This window comes from Macaca mulatta, chromosome 9 (genome assembly GCF_049350105.2).
Source record: "Macaca mulatta isolate MMU2019108-1 chromosome 9, T2T-MMU8v2.0, whole genome shotgun sequence".
Taxonomy (NCBI): Eukaryota; Metazoa; Chordata; class Mammalia; order Primates; family Cercopithecidae; genus Macaca; species Macaca mulatta.
The window spans coordinates 114,805,630-114,821,813 of NC_133414.1; the positions used below are offsets into that span (position 1 = coordinate 114,805,630).

The 16,184-nt window shown below is 44.2% G+C and overlaps 1 protein-coding gene and 1 long non-coding RNA gene across 6 annotated transcripts in view; one reads left to right on the plus strand and one right to left on the minus strand.

The window, feature by feature from the left end:
* ARL3 (ARF like GTPase 3) overlaps nt 1-16,184 on the minus strand; it is a 49,493-nt gene that overhangs the window by 11,664 nt on the left and 21,645 nt on the right. For 4 of the 5 annotated variants that reach the window (XM_015148084.3, XM_077947451.1, XM_077947449.1 and 1 more), the window contains exons 4-5: nt 6,066-6,116; nt 858-1,043 (exon numbers count right to left, since the gene is read on the minus strand). In XM_015148084.3, coding sequence (XP_015003570.1) covers nt 858-1,043; nt 6,066-6,116 — 237 coding nt within the window. Of the gene's footprint in view, nt 1-127; nt 1,044-6,065; nt 6,117-16,184 lie in introns of all 5 variants that reach the window. The other variant, XR_013398355.1, reaches the window with a different exon arrangement.
* LOC144331322 (uncharacterized) lies at nt 7,348-14,397 on the plus strand. The gene is made up of 2 exons (XR_013398374.1): nt 7,348-7,568; nt 13,240-14,397. It is a non-coding gene; the product is annotated as an uncharacterized LOC144331322 (long non-coding RNA).

The window sequence follows — 16,184 nt, forward strand, 5'->3', positions numbered from 1 at the left end:
GCAGCCAGGGCTGGGCAGGGTGGCTCATGCCTGTAATCCCAGCACTTTGGGAGGCTGAGGCAGGCAGATCACTTGGGGTCAGGAATTCAAGACCAGCCTGGCCAACATGGCGAAATCCTGTTTTTACTAAAAATATAAAAAATCAGGTGGGTGTGGTGGTGCATGCCTGTAATCCCAGCTACCTGCAAGGCTGAGGCAGGAGAATTGCTTGAAGCCGGGAGGAGGACGTTGCAGTGAGCCGAGATTGCGCCACCGCACTCCAACCTGGGCAATGAGAATGAAACTCTGTCTCAAAAAAAAAAAAAAAAAAAAATTAGGGGGAGCCTGCTTTTCCGGTATACAGTTCCTCAGTACAAAGCAGGGGCTTTCTGTCAGTAGAAGCCTCTCAGTGGGAAAACAACCTGAAGTAGCAGGAAACAGACACCAACCCTAGGGCCGGGGGAGATAACCAACAGAAGAAACAAAAACACTTCTAGGATGACTAGGACGTGTATGATTGTTGGTGGCTATCACCTTGGAAGGACAGGCAGTTAGCATCCGTAATATTAGACACAACACAAAGTCCCAATCCAATCAATCATCAAAGAATCCTAGAGTTAGAGACAATCCTCAGTCTTCTGTTCTCACATCCCTCCCAATGGGGAAGCTTGCTGCACATGTAGGGTGGCTTACCTGGGGCGCTCTTGGAGCACCTCATGATTTCTGATTGGTTGCTAAGCAGAAAAGAACCAAATTCCTCCATGCCCTTCCTGTCTTGGAATGGCTCATCTGCCCATCAAGATCAGCGCAACCAATGAGACAGACCACCTCGGTTAGCTGTCATGTTGCCAGGTGGCCAAGGCTTCCTGTAATCTTACCTGAACGCCCTCTCCTGTGAGAGCTGAGCAAGACTGGATCTGCCAGACTCGGTCGCGGATGGTATGCAGGTTCAGTCCTTCTGCAATTTCAGAGGCAGGAGCTGCTGTGAGCAAATCCTGCTTATTAGCAAAGATGAGCACTGGCACACAACTTAGTTTTTCTTCCTCCAATAATTCCGCTAGTTCCTGGATTTTGAGAAGGGAGAGGGAGGGAAGGTTAAAATCTATAAATCTATGATATATAACCATATACTACCTTTTTCTCTTTTTCCTTTTTTTTTTTTTTTTTTTTGAGACAGAGTCTTGCTTTGTCACCCAGGCTGGAGTGCAGTGGCATGATCTCAGCTCACTGCAACCTTCGCCTCCCAGGTTCAAGTGATTCTCCTGCCTCAGCCTCCTGAGTAGCTGGGACTACAGGCATGTACCACCACACCCAGCTAACTTTTGTATTTTTAGTAGAGACAGGGTTTTGCCATGTTGGGCAGGCTGGTCTAGGACTGCACACCTCAGGTGATCCACCCGCCTCGGCCTCCCAAAGTGCTGGGATTACAGGCGTGAGCCACCAAACCCAGCCAACCATGTATTTCTAATCAGAAAAAACATAACAGTTAAGCTGATCAGCTAGCAACTTTCAAGAGTAGTGACTCTCAAACTTTTTTCTTTTCTTTTCTTTTTTTTTTTTTTGAGACAGGGTCTTGCTCTGTCGCCCAGGCTGGAGTGCAGTGGCGCAATCCAGACTCACTGCAACCTTCCACCTCCTGGGTTCAAGCAAATCTCATGCCTCAGCCTCCTGAGTAGCTGGGATTGCAGGTGCACACCACCATGCCCAGCTAATTTCTGTATTTTTGGTAGAGATGGAGTTTCACCATGCTGGTCAGGCTGGTTTTGAACTCCTGGCCTCAAGTGATCTGCCTGCCTTGGCCTCCCAAAGTGCTGGGATTACAGGTGTGAGCCACCGTGCCCAGTCTGATTATCAAACTTGAACCTGTATAAGATTCCCTGGCAGATTCCTGGGCCCAATCCAGAGATGCTGACTTTGGAAAGTCTGAGCTAGGGCTCAGGAATCTACATTTTTAACAAACTCCTGAAGTGATTCTGTTATAGATGATTCACAGACCAAATTTTTTTTTTTTTTTTGAGACAATATCTCACTCTGTCACCCAGGCTGGAGTGTAGTGGCGCGATCACAGCTTACTGCAGGCTCAGCCTCCTGGGCTCAAGTGATGCTTTCAACTTAGCCTCCTGATCAGCTAGCTGGGACCTAAGGTGATCGCCACCATGCCCAGCTAACTAAAAACATTTTTTTTGGCCAGGTGTGGTGCCTCACCTATGTAATCACAGCATTTTGGGAGGCTGAGGTGGGCGGATCATCTGAGGTCAGGAGTTCGAGATCAGTCTGACCAATATGGTGAAACCCTGTCTCTACTAAAAATTCAAAAATTAGCCACACATGGTGGCGGGCACCTGTAGTCCCAACTACTCAGGAGGCTGAGACAGGACAATTGCTTGAACCCAGGAGGCAAAGGTTGCAGTGAGCCAAGATCATGCCACTGCACTCCAGTCTGGGTGACAGAGCGAGACTCTCTCTGGAAAAAAAAAATTTTTTTTGTAGAGACAGGGTTTTGATATATTGGCCATGCTGGTCTTGAACTCCTTGGCTCAAGGGATCCTCCCGCCTCAGCCTAACAGAGTGCTAGAATTATAGCGATGAACCAACACACCTGGCTCATAGAACACATTTTGAGAAACATCATTCAAGGGAGAAGACAAGAAGTGGCTTGAGATTCAAAACTTACCCAAAGTGATTACCTGCAAATAACTTTCAATGCGTGTGTGTGTGTGTGTGTGTGTGTGTGTGTATGAAATTTAAACTGAAAATGACAATTACTTTAGCGATAATTCTGTTTCATCAATCTCTATCTCTAAAACATGCATGCACATGCTTCACATTTCATCAAACCTACATCCTAAGATAACTTTATTGGTCCATCTGGCAAGGTCCCTGATATTTAGGTTACAGGTTGGGGTCTAAATTATATGTGATTCTGTTTACAAAAACTATAGGAGAGGTTGTATATGTACTTAAATGATAGGCCCATCTTTTTCTCATTAAATTCACATTTTAGCTACTTAAAACACGTGGGCTTTCAAAGAGAACTGTATGGATCAAGAGGCAGATGACTACATAGGACCCCCTCCACCTCCAAGCTCATATTTCACAAGAGTGATAATCCAGAAATCATCAGGGTATGGAAGGGTGGTGAGTTGTTTCCAGAAGTCTGGAGGGTTCTCAACTCAGTTTCAAAAAAAAGGACATAAACATGAGAACTGCTACCTTTGGAAGGCTACCTGTGGTCATTCAGGATACAGGCCAAGGACTCTGCAATGAGAACTTTTTTTTTTTTTTTTTTTGAGACGGAGTCTCGCTCTGTCGCCCAGGCTGGAGTGCACTGGCCGGATCTCAGCTCACTGCAAGCTCCGCCTCCCGGGTTCACGCCATTCTCCTGCCTCAGTCTCCCGAGTAGCTGGGACTACAGGCGCCCGCCACCTCGCCCGGCTAGTTTTTTGTATTTTTTAGTAGAGACGGGGTTTCACCGTGTTAGCCAGGATGGTCTCGATCTCCTGACCTCGTGATCCGCCCGTCTCGGCCTCCCAAAGTGCTGGGATTACAGGCTTGAGCCACCGCGCCCGGCCGAGAACTTTTTAAAAAACTTTTTTTTTTTTTTTTGAGATGGAGTCTCACTCTGTCACCCAGGCTGGAGTGCAGTGGCACAATCTCGGCTCACTGCAAGCTCTGCCTCCTGGGTTCAAGCGATTCTCCTGCCTCAGCCTCCAGAGTAGCTGGGACTACAGGCACATGCCACCACACCCGGCTAATTTTTTGTATTTTTAGTAGAGACAGGGTTTCACCATGTTAGTAGCCAGGATGGTCTTGATCTCCTGACCTCAGGTGATCCACCTGCCTCGGCCTGCCAAAGTGCTGGGATTACAGGCATGATCCACTGGCCTTAAAAAACACTTTAAAATTAATTTAAAAGTTGAACTTTTTTTTTTTTTGAGACAGAGTTTTGCTCTTGTTGCCCAGACTGGAGTGCAGTGGTGCAATCTTGGCTTACTGGAACTTCTGTCTCCTGGGTTCAAGTGATTCTCCTGCCTCAGCTTCCCGAGTAGCTGGGATTACAGGCACGCACCACCACACCTGGCTAATTTTTTGTAGAGACGGGGTATTACCATATTGGCCAGGCTGGTCTCAAACTTCTGACCTCAGGTGATCCACCTGCTTCGGCCTCCCAAAGTGCTGGGATTACAAGTGTGAACCATTGTGCTGACCTTTTTTCTTTTCTTTTTCTTTCTTTCTTTTTTTTTTTTTTTGAGACAGGGTCTCACTCTGTTGCCCAGGCTGGAGTGCAGTGTCTTGATCACAACTCACTGCAGCCTTGACCTCCTAGGCTCAAGCCATCCTCCTACCTCAGCCACCCAAGTAGCTGGAACTACAGGTACATGCCACCATATCCAGCTAATTTCACTCCTTTTTTGTAGAGATGGGGTTTCTCCATGTTGTCCAGGCTGTTGCAACGAGATCTAAGCATGCTTCTTCAAATCAGTCCACTCCACCCCTTGCCTCTCCTATCAGCAAACCCACCCTGGGTAAAATGTCCTTCACTTCTCTATGTAAAATTGGGTACACAAATCACATCATGTAATCATGTTGACATGCGCCCTGCATTTGAAGCCGTATTTGGGTTCAAGGTACACCTCATCTCCTGGCTTAAAATATAAAAGCAGCTTAGTTTTGGCTTGTGTATTTCTTCCTGTCCTTTCAAATTTGTCAAAGTTACCCCTGAATCAATTAAGTAGGTATTGAAAAATGTAAATAAAAATGAGAAGTGAATTGTTCCTTTGGGTTCATTTTCACATGGCCTGGGAAAAAACCTGAAGAGCCTTTGGGCATAGTGCTAAGTTCTACTCGTCTGTATCTCGTATATTCAATTTGATTAAAGCTAAAAAGCTTTAATTAAAAAACTGTTTAGGCTGGGCGTGGAGGCTCACGCCTGTAATCCCAGCACTTTGGGAGGCTGAGGTGGGTGGATCATCTGAGGTCAAGAGTTCAAGACCAGCCTGGTAAACATGGAGAAACCCTGTCTCTACCAAAAATACAAAAATTAGCCGGGTGTGGTGGCGCACGGCTGTAATCCCAGCTATGTGGGAGGCTGAGGCAGGAGAATCACTTGAACCTGGGAGGTGGAGGTTGCAGTGAGCCGAGATTGTGCCACTGCACTCCAGCCTGGGTAACAAGAGTGAAACTCCATCTTGGGAAAACAAAAAAACTGTTTAAAGAACTCTCAACTAATTTCAGACAACTGGTATTTTTGCCAGCTTGCTAGAATAACTGTCTTGTTTCAACTGTAAAGGTTAACAGACAAAACAAAACAAAAACTTCCCTCACTCTCACACATTTACAAGGTTGATTAATGAATACCCAGTTATTTGGGAACTATCTCAACAGAAGAATTAGTATTGGCCGGGCGCGGTGGCTCAAGCCTGTAATCCCAGCACTTTGGGAGGCCGAGATGGGCGGATCACGAGGTCAGGAGATCGAGACCATCCTGGCTAACATGGTGAAACCCCGTCTCTACTAAGAAATACAAAAAATAGCCGGGCGAGGTGACAGCGCCTGTAGTCCCAGCTACTCGGGAGGCTGAGGCCGGAGAATGGCGTGAACCCGGGAGGCGGAGCTTGCAGTGAGCTGAGATCCGGCCACTGCACTCCAGCCTGGGCTACAGAGCGAGACTCCGTCTCAAAAAAAAAAAAAAAAAAAAAGAATTAGTATTTAAAAAATATACTAGGCTGGGTGCGGTGGCTCACGCCTGTAATCCCAGCACTTTGGGAGGCCAAGGTGGGAAGATCACCTGAGGTCGGGAGTTCGAGACCAGCCTGACCAACATGGTGAAACCCTGTCTCTACTAAAAATACAAAATTAGCCGGGCGTGGTGGTGCATGCTAATCCCAGGTACTTGGGAGGCTGAGGCAGGAGAATTGCTTGAACCCGGGAGGCGGAGGTTGGGGTGAGCCGAGATCATGCCATTGCACTCCAGCCTGGGAAATAAGAGCAAAAAACTCCGTCTCAAAAAAAAAAAAAAAAAAAAAATATATATATATATATATATATATATTAGACCTTTGATATAAAACAAAAGAATTATTTACCTGACCCGTCTCTTCAAACCTTTTTCTGTCTGCACTGTCGATTACATATATCTATAAAGGAAAAGAAGAAGGTTATTTCAGTGAGCAGAGATGGAAAAGACAGGGCAATTTCTGCAAAAGAAGCAGGTGATCCCCAAACAGCATATTCCAATTAGCACAACATACAGTAATTCACTGGCGATTCTCATCTCATTTATGAAGGCCAAACAAACAAATACACAAATTAAATAAATAGGGATGCCCAGAAAATACCTTCAGCAACGCTCCAAAGTCTAGGAATTTAGGAAAACCAAGTGGGATAAAATAGCTACATTTAATGGGCACTTGATGTTATCAGTAAACATTACTAGGTCTACTCTATTAACCCTCATTACAACTTTACAATATAGATTTCACTGTTTTCCCTTTTTTTTGAGATGGAGTCTTGCTCTGTCACCCAGGCTGGAGTGCAGTGGTGCGATCTCAACTCGGTTCACGCCATTCTCCTGCCTTAGCCTCCCCAGCAGCTGGGACTACAGGCGCCTGCCGCCACGCCTGGCCAATTTTTTTGTATTTTTAGTAGAGACAGGGTTTCACTGTGTTAGCCAGGATGGTCTCGATCTCCTGACTTCATGATCCACCCGCCTCGGCCTCCCAAGCTGCTGGGATTACAGGAGTGAGCTACCACGCCCAGCCTTTTTTTTTTTTTTTTGAGACAGAGTCTCGCTCTGTCACCCAGGCTGGAATGCAGTGGCGCGATCTCGGCTCACTGCAAGCGCCGCCTCCCGGGTTCACGCCATTGTCCATTCTCCTGCCTCAGCCTCCCAAGTAGCTGGGACTACAGGCGCCCGCCACCACGCCTGGCTAATTTTTTGTATTTTTAGTAGAGTCAGGGTTTCACCATGTTATCCAGGATGGTCTCGATCTCCTGACTTCATGATCCGCCCGCCTTGGCTTCCCAAAGTGCTGGGATTACAGCTGTAAGCCACCGCACCTGGCCTATTTTCCCATTTTATTCGTAAACAAACATAAGCAGAAAGTCAAGTAATTTGCCCAAATTACATCTGGTACTTGAGAAAATTGGGATTCAAACTCAAGCACGTAAGTCCATAGCTGCTCTTAACCTGTCTGCTAAACTGCTTCCCAGATTGTCAGAATGGAAGGGATGGTGTTTTGAGGCATTTATAATCCTATATTCCTCAAATCTCAAAGTACCATCTGCAGCATTAACTATATGCTGACTTCAGGGGCTGATGACAAAGGAGACACAGCTGGGTCAAGATCAAATACTGGAAATAGTAAGGGCACAGTCTTTGCCAGAAGCAAGAAAAGTCTTGAGATTCATCATAAACTACAAATCCCACGATTTCTCCCCATCCCTCAATTTTAGTTTTTTTTTTTTTTTTTTTTTTTTTGAGATGGAGTCTCGCTCTGTCACCCAGGCTGGAGTGCAGTGGCCGGATCTCAGCTCACTGCAAGCTCCGCCTCCCGGGTTTACGCCATTCTCCTGCCTCAGCCTCCCGAGTAGCTGGGACTACAGGCGCCCGCCACCTCGCCCGGCTAGTTTTTTGTATTTCTTAATAGAGACGGGGTTTCACCGTGTTAGCCAAGATGGTCTCGATCTCCTGACCTCGTGATCCGCCCGTCTCGGCCTCCCAAAGTGCTGGGATTACAGGCTTGAGCCACCGCGCCCGGCCAATTTTAGTTATTGCATGAATAACATCCTACAGCAATAAGGGAAATAAGGTAACACACACACACACACACACACACACACACACACACACACTCACACAAGAAAGAAAGAAAAAAAGAAAGAGAAAGAAAGAAAGAAAGAAAGAAAGAAAGAAAGAAAGAAAGATCACCTATAGTTATACCACCCAAACACATTAACTATTTTAATTTCCTATGGAAAGCTCCCTTTTAATCCTCCTTCATATGAAAACTAAAAAAGAAACAGAGATATAATTTTGTAGGTATTTTTCATTAAATGATGTATGTTTTCTCACTTGCTAATCTAAAAATTATCAATCTTTCAAACTTTCTTTAAAGACTTTAAAATTGCTATTAGCCTAATGGTATAATGGAAACATTCTCTTTTAAAATAGCATATCCAACTAAAAACACACACAATCTTCAGTTCTCACCATTACATACGTTAAATTATGTAAGTTACAAGCATTTTTTTTACTCAAAGTCAAATTCTGTGCTACACTGAAAATCTGCTCTTTAGAAAAAAAAAAAAAAAACACAATTAAAATTCCACCGCTTAATGCTCTCTATTTAGAGTCACAAATGCTAAATATTATGCCAGAAACCAATTTCAGCCATTTCCCTCAAGAATACTCTATGTTTTGGCCAGGCGCGGCGGCTCATGCCTGTAATCCCAGCACTTTGGGAGGCTAAGGAGGGCGGATCACCTGAGGTCAAGAGTTTGAGACCAGTCTGACCAACATGGAGAAACCCTGTGTCTACTAAAAATCAAAAATTAGCCGGGTGTGGTGGCATATGCCTATAATCCCACCTACTTGGGAGGCTGAGGCAGGAGAACCGCTTGAACCTGGGAGGCAGAGGTTGTGGTGAGCTAAGATTGCACCACTGTACTCCAGCCTGGGCAACAAGAGTGAAACTCTGTCTCAAAAAAAAAAGAAAAAAAAAAAAAGAAAAAAAAAGAATATGTTTCTACTTGGAGAATCATACGAGGAGAGAGGATGAATATGTTTGGTTTCAATATTTTTGTATGGCATTTTAATTATTGCTCATTATTATTATTGTACTCTGATTCGATGTCAATACATGCACTAATGAGTTCTGCACACCACACACACACCCAACATTCTATGTGTCTGATAAGTCACTCTGCAGAATATGGTGCTTGCTTAGTTTTCCACCAGTGAGAAGTAGCGGGCAGAGTATAAACACAGATGAAGAAAGAAGAAATGCAATGGGAGAGTGAACTTCAAAATAAAAGACCTCATTCAAATTGTTTTATAGTCTATAGTAGCCTAGAATGATTTTCACTCAAGCAATAGTCCAAGAAGATGTGAGGGAAGACCAGGCACAGTGGCTCATGCCTGTAAACCCAGTACTTTGGGAGGCTGGGGTGGGTGGATCACCTGAGGTCAGGAGTTCAAGACCAGCCCAGCCAACAGGGAGAAACCCCGTCTCTACCAAAAATACAAAAATTAGCTGGACATGGTGGTGTGCACCTGTAATCCCAGCTACTCAGGAGGCTGAGGCGAGAGAATCGCTTGAACCCAGAAGGTGGAGGCTGCGGTGAGCCGAGCTCACACCACTGCACTCCAGCTTGGGCGACGGAGTGAGACTCTGTCTCAAAAAATACACATATAGGCCAGGCGCAGTGGCTCATGCCTGTAATCCCAGCACTTTGGGAGGCTGAGGCGGGCGAATCAGAAGGTCAGGAGATCGAGACCATACTGGCTAACACAGTGAAAACCCATCTCTACTAAAAATACAAAAAATTAGCTGGCGCATGCGCTACTCAGGGGGCTGAGGCAGGAGAATCACTTGAACCTGGGAGGGAGAGGTTGCAGTGAGCCAAGATCGTACCACCGCACTCCAGCCTGGGTGACAGAGCGAGTCTCAAATTAAAAAACAAAAAACAAAAAACATACTTATGTGAGGGAGGAAAGAAAGATCAGGTCATTGCTAGGAGTGTCTGGAGCTCAGAGGGCTGCTTGGTGGCTATGTTCAGGTCATCTGGCAAGAAAAGAATGACAAAGCAGGAGAGAGGTGTGCTGGGGGCAAAGGCTATGAATAAAGGTGAGGGTAGGAAGGAAGAGGCTGAGACAAGGCTGATAATATAGTTAAAGATAGTGGGTGCAGTGGCTCATGCCTGTAATCCCAACACTTTGGGAGGCCAAGGTAGAAGGATCGCTTGAACCCAGGAGTTTGAAACCAGCCTGGGCAACATAGTGAGACCCATCTCTGAAAACAAACAAACAAAATTAGCAAGATGCAGTAGCATGTACCTTGTAGTCTCTGTTACGCAGGAGGCTGAGGCAGGAGGATCCCTTAAGCCCAGGAGATTGAGAGTGAGCTATGATCACGCCATTGCACTCCCCTGGGCCACAAAGTGAAACCCCATCTCTCTCTCTTTTTTTTTTATGAGACAGAGTTTCACTTTTGTTGCCCAGGCTGGAGTGCAATGGTGCAATCTTGGCTCACCCCAACCTTCGCCTCCTGGGGTGAAACCGCAGCTCTTAAAAAAAAAAACAAAAAACAAAAAACAAACAAACAAATAAAACCCAGACGGTTGATATGAAGAAACAGACAGTTGGGAGAGGATGGTGAGAAATGGAAAGATCATTTTAATAGTAGACAAGAAAGATGACCAGTCAAATACCAGAGAATCCAGAGGCTGAAGGTCAATGAGAAGAAAGCTTTAATTTGTACTCATAATTATTTGGTATTTATTGCTTTGACATGAAATTTCACTGCAAGCATTTCCATTACAAGATTAGAAAGGAGGATTTTCCTAAATTATACACCAATTTTTCCTATAATTTGGCATTTTCTCAAGTAACTTTTACAAAATGTGAAAATTACTACACAATCATTCTAGGAGTCAGTCTATAAAGGAAGCATCCCATTTATTAAGAGCCAAATGAAAAAGTCATAGGCACAAACAAATCTCTGGTGATCCCACAAGTGTGTTTTCTGCAGCATTATACTTTTTTTTTTTTTTTTTTTTTTTTGAGAAAGAGTCTTGCTCTGTCGTCCAGGCTGGAGTACAATGGGGCGATCTTGGCTCACTGCAACCTCCGCCTCCTGGGTTCAAGCAATTCTCCTGCCTCAGTCTCCTGAGTAGCTGGGACTATAGGTCCATGCCATCAAACCTGGCTAATTTTTGTATTTTTAGTAGAGACGGGGTTTCACCATGTTGGCCAGGCTGGTCTTGAACTCCTATCCTCAAGTGGTCTGCCCACCTCTGCCTCCCAAAATGCTGGGATTACAACCATAACCTACGGCGCCCGGCCCTGCAGTGGTATACTCTCATCCTGATTGTCGCCTCCCCAGCTCCTCCCAATGTCTCCATGCAATGTCTGTTTCCTTCTGGACAACAGCTAAAGATAAGGATTACCTTTACTTTTTCAAAAAAATAGCATAGCTATTGGTTAACTCAGTCATGTAAAAAATGTAAAAAGGCATTTTTTTGAGACAGAGTTTTGCTCTTGTTGCACAGGCTGGAGTGCAATGGCGTGATCTCAGCTCACTGCAACCTCCGCCTCCTGAGTTCAAGCAATTCTCCTGCCTCAGCCTCTGGAGTTGCTGGGATTACAAGCATGCTCCACCACGCCCAGTTAATTTTGTATTTTTAGTAGAGATGGGGTTTTGCCATGCTGGTCAGGCTGGTCTCAAACTCCTAACCTCAGGTGATCTGCCCATCTTAGCCTCCCAAAGTGCTAGGATTACAGGCGTCAGCCATCGTGCCCGGCCAAAAAAAAAAAGATTTTGAAAGCTCCAAACAAATTAATAGTCAATTAAAAATTTTTCTGGTCTTTTGCGAGAAAGTATCAGGGAAAGTTAAACATTTATTATGCTCCTGACTCATCTTTAAACAGTATAGACCTTCACAAGCAAGTCATGAAAGCTACTCGAAAGTCAAGTCATATAATCCATGGCATGATGCTTTAGGCAAAGCCAATTCACATCATTTTTTGGCAACTGTTTTGAAATGCTTATTTGGTTATGGGAGGAAGAACTACAGAAAAAGATTTTGTCTTGATAGAAGTTCAGCCAACTCCAGATCACCAGAGACGGCTCGCCCAGCGTGTGGACGGAGGGCTGTTTGTTCCTCCTCTTGCTTCTGCTCCTCCCAGCTCTGGCTGCCACCTTTTGTCCATTTTATTGCTCCTAACATTTCTCCACCAGATGTAGACAGCAACAAGAAGGTGTGACATTAACCAGTGTGGCTTTTTGATAGCTTGAGTGAAAGTCTATGGAAGGCTCGAACTGATCAGGTGTCTGGATAAACTTGTGGTTTTCAATTAGATGTGCTTCCTCTAGCTTCAGTAGTATAGATAAGTGTGAGAAATTTGGAAATGATACAAGAGATGGTTATCTTCTTTTAGGGTGTTTGAGATCTCGATGTCTTATACTTTAGATATGGAAATGATTAAAGTTACTTTATGGCCGGGCGCGGTGGCTCAAGCCTGTAATCCCAGCACTTTGGGAGGCCAAGGCGGGCGGATCACGAGGTCAGGAGATCGAGACCATCCTGGCTAACACGGTGAAACCCCGTCTCTACTAAAAATACAAAAAACTAGCCGGGCGCGGTGGCGGGCGCCTGTAGTCCCAGCTACTTGGGAGGCTGAGGCAGGAGAATGGCGTAAACCCGGGAGGCGGAGCTTGCAGTGAGCTGAGATCCGGCCACTGCACTCCAGCCTGGGTGACAGAGCAAGACTCCGTCTCAAAAAAAAAAAAAAAAAAAACAATAAAGTTACTTTATTTTATTTACTTATTTATTATTTATTATTATTATTTTTTGAGACAGAGTCTTGCTCTATCACCCAGGCTGGAGTGCAGTGGTGCGATCCCGGCTCACTGCAACCTCTGCCTCCCAGGTTCAAGCAATTCTCCTACTCCAGCCTCCCAAATAGCTGGGATCATAGGCGCCTGCCACTACGCCCAGCTAATTTTTGTATTTTTAGTAGAGACGACATTTCACCATGTTGGCCAGGCTGGTCTTGAATTCCTGATCTCAACTGATCCACCTGTCTCAGCCTCCCAAAGTGCTGGGATTACAGGCATGAGCCACTGTGGCTGGCCTACTTTGTTTAAATTATATTACATTTAAACACAAAGCTGGTATTAATAATACAGTAAATGATTAGTAGTAACATGAATATACCTTGAAAATACATTTATTTTATCTATCAAAAGGCTGTTATTATTTCTGGGTCTAAAGAGAAATGGAAGATACCCTATCCTCTCCCTTCCATCACACTTCAAGTTTTATTTCTTAGTCACTACCCTCAAATTAATAAAGCTGATGTCAGATGTTCTCAATGTCATCTTCCCTAAGAATAATTCTGGTACTTCTAGGAGTTGCCCTTAGTATTTCAAACCTTTTATTTATTTATTTATTTTTTTTGAGATGGGGTCTTGTATGTTACCCAGGCTGGTCTCAAACTCCTGGGCTCAAGGGATCCTCCCACCTCAGCCTCTTGAGTAGTTGAGATTATAGGTGTGCACCACCAGACACAGTTTTGAGAACCATTTAATTTAATACTCCAAAGCAAGGGTAGGCAAACTTTTTCTGAAAGGTCAGCAGTCAATATTTTAGCCTCTGTGGCCCATACAATCTCTTTCACAATTCTTGAACGCTCCTGTTATCGTCAGAAAGCAACCACAGAAAATCTGTACACAAATGCATGCGGCTATGTTCCAAGTAACTTCATGGACACTGAAATGTGAATTTCATATAATTTTCACATGTTGTGAAACATTATTCTTTTGGCATTTCTTCCCCCCAACCACTTAGAAATGTAAAAACCACTCCTAGCTTGAAGGCTATACAAAAACTGGAGGCAGCCTGGATCAATTTGTCGACCTGCTCTAAAGCAAGATTTGATTATGGTACTCTAGAGATAATGGGAAAGAATGAACCAGGCAACTCTTGTGTCAAGCCTCAAGCCTGCTCTTCTAGGCAGTGTGGAGTCTGGTGTAATAAGTCTTTTTCAACCAACAATGGAAGACTATTAAACACAGACAAATATAACCCATCCACCACTGCCACTCTAAGCGGCTACAAAACTGGCAGACACGGCTGTGAGTCACAAGGCCTTAGAATCTAACCCCAGGGACTCAGCTGTTCCCCCAAACTTGTTTAATCTCAAACAGCACTGGAAAATAATGAAAGGTTGACCCTCAATCCAAAATATTATCTTGTACTAGTGCCTAGTACAAGGATGTGCTGGAGGAAGCTTCTCTAGGGTTGTTGTGAACCGATTTTTGCTGTATTGTACGTTAATTCCCGGGTACTCTCAGTTCATGTGAATGTGGAATCCAGGGTTACGTTATATTACAACGACCTTGCAGTCTACCCTCAAGCTATTAGAGCTTATGATTTAAAATTACCCTTACCTGGAGACCAGAAGGTTTCTGAGACCTCCTTATGGAGACTTACAATCATTAATGTCCTTATATACTTCTCTTCCTTGGGTATTTCTTTCAAGATACTTTAATCCAGCAGATGAACAGATAGGAATGTAATTTCTCTCAGCCACCTGCTTTTTCCTCACTCTTGATTGAAAGAGGAAAAGGGAGTCTATAGTTTTTGAAACATGTATACACTTTTTTTTTTTTTTTTTGAGATGGAGTCTCGCTCTGTCGCCCAGGCTGGAGTGCAGTGGTGTGATCTCGGCTCACTGCAACCTCTGCCTCCTGGGTTCAAGCGATACTCCTGTCTCACTGTCTCAGCTTCCTGAGGAGTTGGGATTACAGGCATGCGCCACCACCTCTGGCTAATTTTTATATTTTTAGCAGAGATGGGGTTTCGCCATGATGGCCAGGCTGGTCTCGAACTCCTGACCTCCGGTGATCCACCCACCTCAGCCTCCCAAAGTGCTGGGATTACAGGTGTGAGCCCTCCATGTCTTTTCTTTTCTTTTTTTTTTGAGATGGAGTCTCGCTCCGTCACCCAGGCTGGAGTGCAGTGGCACGATCTCGGCTCACTGCAAGTTCCACCTCCAGGGTTCATGCCATTCTCCTGCCCCAGCCTCCCGAGTAGCTGGGACTATAGGTGCCCGCTGCCTCACCTGGCTAATTTTTTGTATTTTTTAGTAGAGACGGGGTTTCACCGTGTTAGCCAGGATGGTCTCGATCTCCTGACCTCGTGATCTGCCCACCTCGGCCTCCCAAAGTGCTGGGATTACAGGTGTGAGCCACTGCACTCGGCCCTCCGTGTCTTTTCAAGACTTGATAGCTTATATCTTTTTATCACTGAATAATATTCTACTATATGGGTTTATCTATTAACCTACTGAAGGACATCTTGGTTGCTTCCAGGTTTTGGCAATTAGGAATAAAGCTGCCATAAACATTCCTATGCAGGATTTTGTGTGGAATATCAATTTCCAACTAACTGGGTATATATCTTGAAGTACTTCTGGACTGTATGCTAAAACTATGTTTAGCTTTGTAAGATACTACCAACTGTCTTCCAAAGTGGCTATACCATTTTGCATTTCCACCAGCAATGAAGAGGAGTTCCTGTTGCTCTACATACGTATCGGCATTCGGTATTGTCAGTTTTTTTTATTTTAGTCAGTCTAGTAGGTATTAATATGTAGTACTATATTAATGCTGTTTTAATTTGTAAATCCATAATGACGTATAATACTGAACATTTTTTATATGCTTATCTGCCTTCTTTGATGAGGTGCCTGTTCAGATCTTTTGCCCATTTGTAAAACCAAGTTGTTTGCTTATTCTTGAGTTTTTGAGTTATTTGTATATTTTAAATACAACTACTTTAACATACATGTGTTTTGCAAATATTTTCTCCCAGTCTGTGGTTTGTCTTTTTATTCTCTTAGCAGTTTCTTTTGCAGAGCAGAAGTTTTATTTATTTTTTTGAGATAGAGTCTCACTCTGTTACCCAGACTGGAGTACACTGGCATGATCACGGTTCACTGCAGACTCAACTTCCCGGGCTCAAGTGATCCTTCCAACTCAGTCTCCCGAGTAGCTGGGACTACAGATCCACATCACCATGCCTGGCTAATTTTTTTTTTTATTTTTTGTAGAGACAGGGTCACAGTATATTGTGCAGGCTGGTCTTGAACTCCTGGACTCAAAGCATCCTCCCACCTCGGCCTCCCAAAGGGCTGAGATTACAGGCATGAGCCACTACACCCAGCTTCCAGAAGTTTTAAATTCATTTAAGTCCAATTTATTTCTTTCATGGATTATGCTTTTTGTGTATCTAAAACCTCATCACCAAACTCAAGGTCACCTAGATGTTCTTCTATGTTATCTTCTAGGAGTTTTATAGTGTTTGGATTTTACATTTAGGTTTAAGATCCATTTTGTCAAGGGCCTCAGGTAGAAAGAAAAAAAATCCATTTTAACATTTTAAGTTAAGGGGTAAGGATGGGTCTAGATTTTTTTTTT